The following is a 14,190-nucleotide window of genomic DNA, read 5'->3' as shown; positions in this document are numbered from 1 at the left end:
GCACCACTTGTATGCCCCTTTTTTTCTGTTGAACTAGTACCTTAAGCGGAAAGATATATTGGCGTGAAAATAAAAATGTACAGATAAGTGGTAGAAAGCAAACTGAGCAAGGCTGACTTCTGTTTTGAAGGCAGATTTGAGGCACACAGAGAGATCTTTGCAAAGAGCACAGGGAAGCTCTCTGAAGCACGGTCAGCATCACAGAGGGGGTGAGGAAGGACAAGGCTCTCCTGATCAGGAATGTATTGTGCCAGTTCTGTTGGAGATGGCAGATACTTCCGAATGGTATGACCTCCAAAAGTTCTGGACACGCCTAGTTTTTGCCTGAGCAACAAGGAGTGTCTGTGCAACTCTTTTGAGCCATATATCACCAGTTTGGAAACACCACTCCCTTAGGAGTGAGTGTTTCCACGTTCATCAGGCTGGTGTTCATCATGGGTTTCTGGAGCCAAATTTCCATGAACTGGCCTCAAGCAATTTAGTATAAATTTCTAGGAATGTCTTGGCTCTCAGGATGATGATATCTTAATTTATGTCTTATCCTAGTTCTTATCTTTGATAATAAGATCTAAACTTGATAATTTAATGCAGCACCAGTGGTTTTGGTTTGACGTCCACAGTGTGTAGGCCTTTTGAAGCATTTCCTAAATGCCACAATTCTTCATCTTCCTGGTAAGGTCATTGCCTTATTTAAATTGAAATCCAGTTTACAATGAGTGGCTGTGTCTATAAAAGTAAAATGTATTTTTAATTAGATAAATAATTATACGTAAAGGATAATCGTTTAGGAACAAGTGACCTATTTTTATCCTGATCTTGAGTCAAAACATTCTCTTTTATGTTCAGTCTAACAAAACAAAATCAAATACTTTTATTTTACATTTTTAAGGCAAGGGTGATTGTCATTACCTAAACTGGAATTTGAATAAGCTCAGTTTATTCTTGGTGAAAAAAAGAGTTGTGAACACTTCCATTTTTATGACTTTTAAAAAGGAGTCATGCAAGTACTGTGTGTATTGTCATGAAGCCCTTGCTTTCTGAATAGTAATTCAGGGTGGAAACACTCCAGAAAGGATGATCAATACTTCTTCTGGCACCATCTTTATGCACCTTTCTATCAAAACACTGCTGGGATTTTGTCTTGCAGAGACTACATACTCTGACCCTTGTCCAAAAAAGCAACCTGAAATTTTTCTGATAATTTTATTGGATTACTCACAGAGTGGAAACTGCATATATACCTAAAATACATTTCTGGATTTCTGCTTGTATGCCTTTAGGCCTCCCACTGTACTGGCTTTGCGCAGTTTTCAGAGTAAAATACAAGCTACATTTCTGTCAAACAAGAGCCAGGAATACTCATTTGTACAGCAAATTTTGCTTCTGGACTGCAGTCTGGGTAGATTCTTTAAATCAATGCTTACTTCTCGAAATGTCAGTACCATTCATTTAATGTATAAATGTTTGTTTAATTGCATAAACAACATAAAAACCACATAATTACAGGGAGTAAGAACATTAATATTCCCAAACCATCTTAACAGCTGACTTTGGACTTTCCAAGATTGTGGAAGATCATGTGACCATGAAGACAGTTTGTGGAACTCCAGGGTACTGTGGTATGTTGTTTTGTTACTTACTTTTGCTTTTATAACTTCAGAGTCAAAGGAAAGAGGACACTGGAGAAGACCATGAGATCACTCTGTTACCTCGTAGAACAGCTGGTAATGCAATTCAGGTGACATTGTCATTGTCTATTACCTTCTATGACATTGCCTGCAAAGCACACACAGGTGCCAAATCTGCTTTAGAGCAGCACCTAATTCCAGTCCAGTTCATTTCACAAAACTGTATTTCACATATTAGCTATTAATATTCTGATTGTCTTCTCTTGGGACAGTGATACTGGCAATGACACGCATCCATAGTTAGAGCTTAGCCCTTTTTATGCCCAACTTTGTATACAATAAAAACAGGATAAGGCTTATTCCCATAGAAGAGCCCTCAGAGTTATGTTGATTTGGTGGGAAGGATTGAGGCTGAATATCTCTGCAGAGAAGAGAAGAAAGGAGCTTTGTGCCTATAGTCATGTGCCTATAGCAATCCTTGATTTACAACTCAAGTTAACTGACCATGCAGAATTCCTGGTGCCCGGAAAGTATTCAAGCATTACTTCCCAGAATTGGAGGAAACCCAGGAGAAATACTGTTTAAATGCCAAATTAAACTATGAATAATTGATGGTTCTGGGCTGCCAGCTCCCACATCCTGCCCACCCATCTATCAGCAGCTTCTCCAGAAAGGACACAGCAACAAAAACACATACTGGAGTCTGAATACTTTGGCATCAAGACTTGACAATCTACAGTCCTTGGGATGTGCAGATGGATGCAGAGGACTGAAGGCACAAAGATGATCACAGAGAACTTAGTTTGCTGCAATCTTGTGTCTTCAGTGAACTTAACAAGAAGAACAAGTGATTTCTGAGAGTAGCACAAAAATTAAGCCAGTGCAAAGCAATGATTCATGATCAGTCTGTTACAGGCAACATCTAAACTAACAGCAGTGTGTCAGACAAATCCATTCACCAAAAGCAAACTTCTGGAAATCTTAAAAAATACTAAAAACCATTCTGTTCATAGCTCTGCAAGTGTTATGTGGGAAGGGGAAGAGATTGCATTGATGCATGTAAGTACAGCCAGCCCACTGTGCTCCAGAAACGTGGCAGTCATCCCATGTGCACCACAGATCCAGTGGGACCAGGGTCCTCAAGCTGTGCCTGTCAAGCTGCTTGGGCAGACATTGACACCTCTTGACTGTTGCAGAGCTGGAGTTCCCCAAAACTGCCTGGCCTTTCTGTCTGCTCCTCCCTACAGCAAAAGCAGCTGCCTTAAACAGTCTGTCTTTCCTTCCAACTAAAACGGAATATCAAAAATAAAGCCTAAATAAAGTGCCAAGTGAATAGAATCATAGAATCATGAAGGTTGGAAAAGACCTCCAAGACTGTTAAGTCCAGCCACTAAACCATGGCACTAAGTGCCATGTGCAGGCATTTCTTGAGCACCTCCAGGGATGATGACTCCACCATCTCCCTGGGCAGCCTGTTCCAATGCTTAACCACCCCTTCTGTGAGAAAATTCTTCCTAATGTCCAACCTGAACCTCCCCCCGTGAAGCTTTAGCCATTTTCTCTTGACCTACCATTGTTAACATGGGAGAGGAAGCCAACCCTCACCCCACTACAACCTCCATCCAGGTAGTTGTAGAGACCGATAAAGTCTCCCTGAGCTTCCTTTTCTCCAACCGATACACTCCCAGCTCCCTCAGCTGCTCCTCTTAGGACTTATTCTCTATACCTTCACCAGTTTCATTGCCCTTCTCTGGACATGCTCCAGCCCCTCAAGGGCCTCCACGTTGTGAGGGGCCCCAAACTGGACGCAGCACTTGAGGTGTGACCTCACCCGTGCCCAGCACAGGGGGACGGTCACTGCCCTGCTCCTGCTGCCCCACTATTGCTGACACAGGCCAGGAGGCCCTTGGCCTTCTTGATCACCTGGGCACAGCTGATTCATGTACAGTCACTGTCAACCAGCACACCCAGGTCCTTTCTTGCTGAGCCATTTTCCAGCCACTCTGCCCCCAGCCTGTAGAACTGCAGGGGGTTGTTGTGGCCCAAGGCAGGATTGGCATTTAATTTTGTTGAACCTCATGCATTGTCCTTGTCTCATGGATCCAGCCTGTCCACATCCCTCTGTACAGCTTTCCTAGTCCCCGCCTGACTTGGTGTCATCTGCAAACTGACTGAGGGTGCCCTCGATCCCGTCATCCAGATCATGATAAAGACGTAAAACAGGACTGGCCCCAACACTGAGCCCTGGGGATCCCCTCTGGTGCCCAGCCACCAGCTGGATGTAACTCCATTCACCACCACTCCCTGGGTCCAGATGTCCAGACAGTTTTTTACCCAGTGACACCACCACTGTCCAAACCATGAGTGGCCAGTTTCTCCAGGAGAATGCTGTGGGAGACACTGCTAAAGGCTTTACTTAAGTCCCCATAGACAACATCCACAGCCCTTCCCTCATCCACCAGGTGGACCACCTGGTCATAAAAGGAGATCAGGTTGCTCAGGCAGGACCTGCCATTCCTGAACCCCTGCTGGCTGCACCTGATCTCCTGTCCTGTATGTGCTGTGTGATTGCACTCATGATCTTCTCCGTGACATTCCCTGGCACTGAGTTCAGGCTCACAGGCCTGTAGTTCCCTAGATCCATCTTCCAGTCCATCTTGTGGATGGACATCACATTAGCCAGCCTCCAAATCATCTGGGACCTCCCCAGTTAGATGGGACTGAAGATCAATGATGCAGAGCAGCTTGGCAAGCTCCTCCACCAGCTCTCTCAGCACCCTTGGATGAATCCCATCTGGTCCCGTGGACTTGTGAGTGTCTAAGTGGCTCAGCAGGTCACTCCCTCCCTCCTCTTGGATTGCACAGGGTCTGTTCTGCTCTCTGTCCCTGTCTGCCAGCTCAGGGGCTGGTTCCCTGAGGATAACAGGCCTTACTGTTGAGGTCTGAGGCAAAGAAGGCATTAAGTACCTCAGCCTCTTCCTCATCCTCAGTTCCAGTGTTTGTCTCTGCATCCAATAAAGGGTGAAGATTTCCATTGGCCCTCTTTTTGTCGCTGATGTATTTATAAAAACACTAAGTAAAATACTGAAGTTAAAGCGCCACCTTCTTGGTCACATTGTAGCTCCAGTGCAGCTGTAGCTTTCTGTGGTTCCTTTTGCAAATGTAAAAAACAAATTGAAGCTGAAGTACACTTCTCATTTTATTCTGGGTCTGCCTGGGCATGACTTCTCTTGTTTTATATTCAGTGAAGGGAATCATTTGCCTAATTAAGAGATTAAGGGGCAGTCCTAACTTTTTATAAAAGATACAACTGTGCATGGACTTTAATTGACTTTGTGACTGTTATTTCGTCACTCAATTTTCATGTTACTGACAAGTGTTTTGTCCTCTGCAGCACCAGAGATATTACGGGGATGTGCCTATGGCCCTGAGGTGGACATGTGGTCTCTGGGGATTATCACCTACATCCTGTAAGTGCAGACAGTGCTACAGAGAGGTTCACATTTTAGCACCCATGACACCGTGAGCTGTGCCATTGGAAAAGACAAGATCCTGAACTTTAATTATTCTATTCCTAAACTTACTGAAGTAAGTCAAATCCTCGAGGAGCATGGCAAAGCAGTTTAAATATTTGATAAATACAACACTTCTTCCTGAACAGCAGCAAGATCTGTGCAGAATCATGCTATTAATGTGAATGAGTATAGACCAAAAGTTCCAAACAGCTGTGTCTAAAAGTAGGTATTTGTGTCTAAGTCTTATTGTGGCTAGTCATGATTTAATTGGTAAGAATTGTAATTACTTTATTGAATTGATTGAATCTTTCTAAGGAAGACTATTGAGAAGGGAAAATTGCATATGACGTATTGACTCTCCTCTTTACAGGAGAGTAATTATGAGACTTAATTTAGACCCTTGGCAATGACAATGCTAAGACAGCTTGTGTAGTTATACACAATATTTCTAGGATGCCTTTTATGGGAATAAAATGAGATTTTACACAGGTACCTTAAAGATATGGAGGATTTCATACATGTGGACCATTATCCCTCCCCTACTAGGATTAACTATGTCCAGCAAGTACAGTGTGCAATAATACAATTATTTTGTTTTCGTCTTTTGCAAAGAGAGAATTATATTCTCTAATGTTTGTACTAAAAGCCCATGTAAGGATATATAAAAACTCTGATGGTAATGTCAGGAAACATCTTTTGTTCTGCACATAAGACTTAAATAGTTCACATGTCTCCTTTTGGGTACCTGTAAATAATAGGCTACAATATTCCTACTTGCCATTTTGTTACCTGCTCCTTTTTAAATATGTGTATCTTTGTGTCAAGGTCTGGTTTAAGATCCAGACCTTGTGTTGAAGATCACATCTCAGATATTGCCTGCCAGGTGTTCATTTCTTGTCACTTCTAGGGTTTCCACTCATGACAGAGAGATATGAAATTTGCCAGCAAAGTGGTCCCTTAGACTGGAGAGGTGACTTTTGTTGTCCCTTTATAAAGCCACCTAGATTAAGTTATGGCCTTTCCTAGTTATTCAAGGCTTAATGAAGTTGTAGTACTTCAAACTAAGAGCTTTTCTTGAGCAGAATTTGTTTTCAAATGTAGGCAAGCTCCAACCAAACTCCAACCAATTCCTACCTGAATTCCTATCTGGAGTGGCATTTTCTATATGCAGCTTCTCAAAACCTCCCAGCTGTTCAGGAGATGCTCCCAAGCCACATTAAACCTCTGCATGTGTGTAAACATAAGTGTGTGAGTTCCTGCTGTGTATGTGGCTGCATCCAGTATAGATATTCTTCTATTCTTCCTCCTTCTAATCCTGTCCCACTCCCACCTCGAAATCCAACTTGATCTACAGGAACAAGCCAGGCCAAAAATCTACCTGTCTGTCTCTTCCATTTAGCTTTAACAGTATTCTACATTTAGAACTCTTCTATTGTGTGTAAAACTCTGTGGCTGAATATGTCTGATGGATTAGAAACTGAGACCAGAAAGGTACATGTAAAATTACTAATTCATTAATCCTGGAGCCCAGAGGACAATGTTGCATGACTCAGTCTCATAGTTCGGTAGATGAAACCCACTACCATAGAGTAAAAAAAAAACATTTCTGTATGTCCCCCCAAAATGGAGTGGATGTAAGAGTCAACAACCATGTTACAGAGGATCTGCATAAAACTGTATCTTGTCATTAATCAAAGTGGATTTACCATTTGATTAAAAGAAACTTTGACACATATTTTGACAGAACAGTTTTTCCTGAGGCAAATTATATTAAGACCTATTGGTGAACTGTCATAATTCTAGGGAAGCCACATCTGTGGTTTTAAAAGTCAATAGGAGCAGTCCTTTTGTATTCCCAAAGCAGCTTAGAAATCCTTCTGCATGTTTGAGATGCAGAAAGTGGTCAACAAATACAGAGGCTTTGCCTGTAGTTGAGATTGCATGGATTTAGTTAGAGGTGTTATTTTACTAACTTACTTAAAAGGACACGAAACACAATATGGTCATTTTTAGTTGGTTTTTAAGCTGCTTGCATTGACTTTTCCTTTATTTTTAGGAAATCAATTTAAAGTGAATCACCATAATAAGATGTTATTTCAAAATAAAATGAAATCAAGACCAGCTACCCTAGGTCTTGCACTGATTTAATTAATCTAATTTGAAATCACACCTCTAGATTTACTCACCTACTATGGCATGTAGCAAAAAACCCCCAAATCTGTCTGCTGAAATATATTTTTAGGTAGAGGCATATATATAGAAACTGTTAATAAGAAAACAATAGGTGATGGTAGTGAGTTGCAGTGGAAACAGAGAGCTCACTTAGGAGGCTTCCAACACATTCACAGCAAGGCTTAAGCAGGTTCTTACTGTCATGGGTTACCCGGCTTCAAAAGGCAGTTTGGGCTGAGTCAGTGAGGGGCCCTGCTCAGGGGTGTTCCATGGGGACAGCAGGGACCTGCTGCAAGCCCAGAAATGGTGGTGGGAGTGGCAGCAAACAGGAGGGGAGCAGCAGAGGGTCTCTGGCTGGCCACCACCTACTGAAGCACGAGGTTTGGAGGCTGGATCCTTGTGTTTTAATATATCTCTGCCAGACTTGGAAAAATAATGTGCCCAGAATGTGCTTACAATGAGGTGTTTCTCCTCTTCAGCAGTGGAATGTGATGCAGCTGTTCCACCCACGGCTATACACCACTCCCAAACCCACATTTCTTCCTTGAACCTTAGCCTCCTTTTTCAAGCACATTGATTGTGTTTAAAAATACAAAACCAAGTTAAAATGTAAGGTTTTTCTAGATTTGTTGCTGTCTTGATCTTTATGATCTGCTGTTGTTTTCCTCTCATCCTCTTACTGCTTGTTGCATTTTCTGGAGGCAGAGCAGCAGATAAACTTTCTGTTAAGCTCAGATCACATACTGGCTGAATAGGAAATTCACTTAAAAAAATCTGATTATGTGTGCAGGCATGATTAAAGTGCAGTGAAGCAATAAAAATGGACATTATATGAATGGAAACCACATCTATGAGTCTGCTTTCCCTGGGGCCAGCAGTGTGGATTTCTGCTGGTATCTGTATTATTCAATATATTCATAAATGCAATCATTAGCAAGATCACAAGATTTCTAGGTTTCATGTAGGTTACCTAAGTAAAGATGAGGGCTGATCATGAAAACCTACCAAAGGTTTTTACACACTGTGGCTGATAGGATGAAAAAATGTACAGGGATGAACATGACCAAAAATCAGTCCTAACTGGATATGTAAAAACTTCTAACTTCATGTGTAAGATGGGTTTCCTCAGCTAATTCCTATTCCTCTGGCAAGAGTTACAGGGATTCTGATAAATGTTCTATGATCCTGTATTATTAGTTCCAATTAAACACTTGTGAAAATACAAAAGTAACAATTAGAAAAGCCTTTCCCAGTGCTTAAGAATACTTACGACCACATTTCTTTCTGCTCTGTAGAATTAGGAGTTCATGAGTTTCCCAAAGTGATCTACGGGATACAAAGTGGGGAAAAATACTCCCATGAACTGTTTCTAACAACCCAAGACTAATTAAACTTTGATAAATTAATTTCTTTTTTTATCCTTGCAGACTTTGTGGCTTTGAACCATTTTATGATGAAAGGGGAGATCAGTATATGTTTAAGAGAATCCTGAACTGTGAATACGACTTTGTGTCCCCCTGGTGGGATGATGTGTCTCTGAATGCCAAGGATTTAGTAAGTAAAGCAAAAATGAGACTGGAGTATTTATATTGCTGCCACTGACAAAGAGTCCGTTTTGAGGTGGGGGCAGAATAATTGGTTAATTAATTGTTCATAATTGTTTCCTCTTGTCTTTGCTATATAGTGCTGTTAGTATCCCCTGTTAGTCCAGTGCTGTAATTTTGCACTCAGAATCATGGATATTCAGGTTCTTCTCTGAAGTAAGCCACAGATTGTTGGCAGCTGTCACAATCTTCATGCATGCCTGTCTTTCCTTCCAGCTCTGAAGTGTTTCACTGTTCCTCTTTTCTGGGCAAACACCTTCAGGGGAATAGAAATAAGCCCTTCTTTTTCTGCACTTTTCAAGCCTGAACTTTGGGGAAGAATATAAAAAGGAATGAAACTCCCCTCATCGCCCTGCTTTTTCTGACACACTTTTTCTGTCCATTTAAAAGACTGTTTCCTTTTAAATATGGTCCATTAGCAAAATGCAAGGGCTGGCATGCTGTCTGCACTGTATTCTTTTATTGCTGGATAAAGTAATTTGGATCCAGGAGACACTGATCTGCGAAGATAGGTATGCTCGAGTCTGACTTCTGTCAATAATAACTTGCATAATTCAGTTATTTCATTAGCACTGAAAACACAAGTGCTCTGTTCCATATTACTTATACAAACTGTGCTACAAAATACTACGTCATTTGTGTTAGTGAAGTACTTCAGGATATTTCAAATGGAAGGACTGTAGAAGTTCAAAGTACTTTTTTGTTGTTTTGTGAGATATGAAGTTTTTCTGAAGCCAAAAAAATATAACTTACTGCTATATAAACAGCAGTCTGCAGGTAAAGCTCTTGTCCAAACTGCTCCATACTGTCTTAGCAAAATAAGGCTCAAAGTTTCAGGTTTGAACATTGTATAGCAAGTTGTAGATAAGGATGACGAACATGACTCTCAAAACCCATACTGTGGGCAGTTCTGGGGTGTTCAGTTGAAGTGATTTGCTTAACTCAAGTTCTTCCTTGGAGACACAACCAGTATTCACCACAATGCCTGTTATCCTGCACCCACGTCAGGGCACTAAGTTTCTTTAAAAGCTCTCTGTAGGGAAATTTCAGAGAACCCTAAAGCATGTTTTCCCTCACCCTTGGGCACATAGGAGCAGTGGAGCCCTGTGCCATCACTTGCACTCTGCACCAAGAGGCTCTGCAGTCAGGAGAGCTGGATAAGTTTGGCTCTGCAGAGTGCCACCTGTGTACTGTTACTCCATCCTCACCTTTCTTCTTTTTTTAAAACACCACTTGTCCAGAGATACAATAAAACCCATGGAATGTTGCTTGACTGGACACACTTTGTACTCAGCAGGACCATCTCCAGTCCCAGGGGTATGTTTGCAGTGCCTTTTTCCCAAAAATCTACTACTATCATGTTTGTAGAAGTGCAGGTTTGCTAGCTTTGGTGACAGAAGGAATGGTGTAAGCAGCATTAGTTTCGGAGTGGGCTAGGACAGAAACACTTGTACAGTGCTTTTTTTCATGTGTACATGTGACTGAAAGAAACATTTCCTTTGTGATGTACCTGACAGGGACTGTGTGGTACAAGTCTGCATCAGCTCCATACACTGTAATTTAAACCTTCTAATCCAGTTTAAAACTTGTCCAAATCCAAAAGTAGAGATACTGCTCAGAGATTTGAGAATCTCCTAGGGCTTTCGTGACAATTCAGACATGATAGATACAGGTCATCTGCACTGGTTGGTAACCAGTTGATTCTTTCTCTTCTCTCTTCCCCCTTAGTGGCTGTCTTAATCAGATGTTATTTATGGAGGACCAAGAAATGCCAGAAGCAAAATACTTGCAAAGACACAAATGAAAATTCTTGTTGGTTTCTTAGAATGTGTCACCTAAGATGCTCCCCAAACCAAGACCAGAGCCCCCAAATGCAAAACTAGGTAAATTTGAATGAAGAATAAGGTTGACAGTCTTTTGTATTTCTTGCTTGCGATGCAGGTTAAAAAGTTGATTGTTTTAGACCCCAAGAAACGCCTCACCACTCTACAGGCATTGCAGCACCCATGGGTCACAGGGAAGGCAATAAACTTTGCACATATGGACAACGCACAAAAGAAACTTCAAGAATTCAATGCCCGGCGTAAACTTAAGGCAAGTCTCTGCTCATGAGTCTCTGTTTGGGCTATGAAAGCATGCAATTAAATTTGTAGCCTTGCAGAAACTTTGCACATTTTTGACAACAACAGTCCATGGTGTTATGGAAGCTTATTGTTTAAAATGTCTGATGAAGACTGAAGAAGTTTGAAGCTGATTTAGTTGATGACTGAGGCCAAACAAATAAAAATGGTGAAGTTGATTGAAAACTCTATCTACACAGATAGAACTGCTGAGGATGTACACGTCTTTCACAAAGTCCTTACTTTCCTTCTTTTCTTCCCTTCTTCCTTCCTTGTTTCTGTCCGTCTGCCCTGTACTGCTTGTGTGTCCTTACAATGCTGACCAGAAAGATCAACATACTGAGTAATTTCTTAATAAGCATCCATAAGTCAGGAAAAAATTAGTCTATTAAAGCATATTTTGATCCCTATGATCCCCTGAATTACCTGTATCTGTCAATGCATAGCAGGGAGTTTAAGTCATCCTTCTGTACAAGCCAGAGTCAGCATTTCAGTTGTGTAGGTCCATAGAACATCACCAGGATGCTCTTTTACCATCCAGTCTACATATCTACCAAGGGAAGAAGCAGGGAAACATCTTTAGGTGCAAACAGCAGGCAACTGGGCACCTGACTGATATAGAATCAGGAAACTTTCTTCTCCCCTAATCTGTTTCTCAGTTTTTAAAGATTTTCATCTGCTCAGGAAACACTTCCAGGTATTCTTCAGCACAGAAATTGTTACCAACAGCTACAGTGAAGTTGTCCTTGTAGCCCAGGGGAATAAGCAACTTCACTGAGAACTTTAGTAAATCCCATACGAAAACCAATTCACAAAAAACTGAGCCTTAACTTTGGCTTTGTTATTTTTTTAGTAAAGGACCGTGGCAGAGAATCTCTACAGGGCAAAGGAATTTGTTTTGTCATTTACAAAGTTCTCAGAAATTGTATGTAAAATTCACATTGACATTCTGATTTTGTTTTTCTTTATGTTTTTACACCAGAGATTTTTTTTTAAGCTGATTTTATTTAGACGCCTACAGTCAATCAATTTATTCTTTTGTGATTACAAACTATTGCTTTTTATAGGTTTATTTCTTCATTACTTCTCCATTAAAGATGAAATGACCAAATTTCCAATTATTAAGAGGATTGTCTGAAGTTAGCAGTTCTTGTAGAGGTAATAGTTTTCCACAAATATATCCATAATAAACCACACATTTTTAGACGATTAATTCCTGGTCAAAAAAATAAAACCAAAGCAGACATCCAAGTAGTGAGTACATGAGTCAGCTGTTGCTTTGTTAGTAAGAATAAAGTGTAATTATCTCCTCTTTCCCAACATAAAAGTCCATCGTCAGGCTTTTTATGTAAAGACATATTTTTATAGAATAACTCTAAAGGTCTCAGTCACAATTTGGTTTCTCATACACTATGTTGAATTTGTTTCATAAACATCCAACATGGCTTGTGAGAGTAAATTACATTGAAAGTATCTTTAGACATTATAGTATCATTGAGTGTCTTTTTCTGTCTGTAATCAGTTTTCCAAAGTCCTCTCACCACTAATGTGGATGTCTGTGATTTTTCCTTTAAGAGGTCTAGTCTCTCACTTCCAAAATTCTTGCCACTTCTTTTGGTTTATGCCTAACAGTATTTCTTCATAATCTGTTTTAGCTGATTCTTTTTTATTGTCAATGTTTATGTTATCTGTTTTTCATTGACATCTTTTTTTCCTTTTTATTTGTGGGAGTTTTTTGTTTGTTTCTTTTTTATGTGTGTGATTACCTCTCCAAAGGATCCACAAAACCTTCTATGTTCTTCATCTCTTCCCACTTCTTTGATGCCTAGGCAAAAGCTGTGAAGTCAAAAATAGCTTGAGTTGTCACACCCAGGGATTAGCATTTCTTTTCCTCACCTCTGTATGTTTGGTTTTTTTCAGGCAATAAAACTCTTCAAGGCAAGGGCTAATATAACTGTCTTCATGTGTGTCTTCATTTTGTGATATTTCATGTGATATGAAAGCCTACCCCCAATGTGTATTTTTATATGTCTATACTTAAGATGTTGCCCATATGCTCTGCAACATTGGGTTTGGCATATGCAACAGCGCAATAGTGATAAATACTGTGTTCCTTTGTGAAATTTTCAGGGAATAATCCGTGATAATACTGTTGTTATCATTATGACAGAAGATGATGACTTTCTTTTTTTCCATCCAACTTCAACACAGGACACCTGAAGTAATTTCTTAAAAAAGTAAAAAAATAAAAAAATGCAGTCAGTACACCTGAAAAAAAAGTTATGTTCATGTCACCCAACCTGTAAACTTGTGAAAGCAGCCCATCTTAAACCACAGTCCAGTATTCCAGGTGGCCTTCTAAATCTACCCAGGCCCAGGCAGGTATCCAAACATGACATTGCCAGGAAGACTAAATGCAGTTGTGTTCCCTGCTGGGGCGGTGCTGAGGCTGCGGTGCCAACAGGCCGTGCCCCCTAAGCAATGTTTGCTTGGTCCTCTCTCTCCCAGGCCGCAGTGAAAGCCGTGGTGGCCTCCACGCGCCTTGGCAGCGCCAGCAGCCACAGCGCCCACGATGGCCACAAGCCCCGGCCACAGCCCAGCGCCCGCCCGCGACGCCCAGCCCGCGGAGAAACCCACTCAGGAAGCAGCAGCAGCTCCAGAAGAAATGCCTTAGGTCGATGTTGCTCACTCGTGTCAGCAGATATGTGCCATTTCATACACCAGCTACCTTGTCATTCAGCGAGAGAGATTAGTAAGCTTGGCCTCTCTGGTTCTGCTTCGGGGTGCCACAGGCCCCGCTTGGTGATCCTACCTTCAGTGCATGTGACTGCTTATGAAAATAGTAAACTGTTCCATTAGGCATGTCATGGAAACAGTGTAATTTGCAGTAATACCGGCAGGTGAAAACATGGGGATTATTAACTACCTACCATAATGTGTATACTTCATCTATCTAGTGTTCCTAGGTGGCATTTGAAACAAAATGCTATTTTGTTTGGTTTTATGGAAGTAGGTGTCTTATCTATGTTGTAAGTTTCTTTGAACTGTTTCCTTCCAGGTTCATAGTCCTTTGGCAGACAAAATGGAAGGAAATACAAAACCAATGCTTTTAAAACTGATGTATGAAATAATGCTTTTTATCTGTAAAATT

General features: G+C 41.0%; 1 protein-coding gene across 1 annotated transcript in view; it reads left to right on the top strand.

Annotated features, from left to right (window-relative positions):
• The window catches only part of CAMK4 (calcium/calmodulin dependent protein kinase IV), a 139,224-nt gene extending 125,415 nt beyond the window's left edge, over positions 1-13,809 (top strand). The window contains 6 exon segments of the mRNA XM_010405731.4: positions 1,545-1,619; positions 5,023-5,098; positions 8,743-8,869; positions 10,861-11,013; positions 13,548-13,622; positions 13,624-13,809. Of these exon segments, the coding sequence (XP_010404033.1) occupies positions 1,545-1,619; positions 5,023-5,098; positions 8,743-8,869; positions 10,861-11,013; positions 13,548-13,622; positions 13,624-13,713 (596 nt within the window). The 3' untranslated portion in view covers positions 13,714-13,809.
• Positions 13,810-14,190: the final 381 nt, after the last annotated feature.

Source organism: Corvus cornix, chromosome Z, assembly GCF_000738735.6.
Source record: "Corvus cornix cornix isolate S_Up_H32 chromosome Z, ASM73873v5, whole genome shotgun sequence".
NCBI lineage: Eukaryota > Metazoa > Chordata > Aves > Passeriformes > Corvidae > Corvus > Corvus cornix.
Note: the sequence above shows the minus strand (reverse complement) of the source record. Positions and strands in the feature narration are given on the sequence as shown.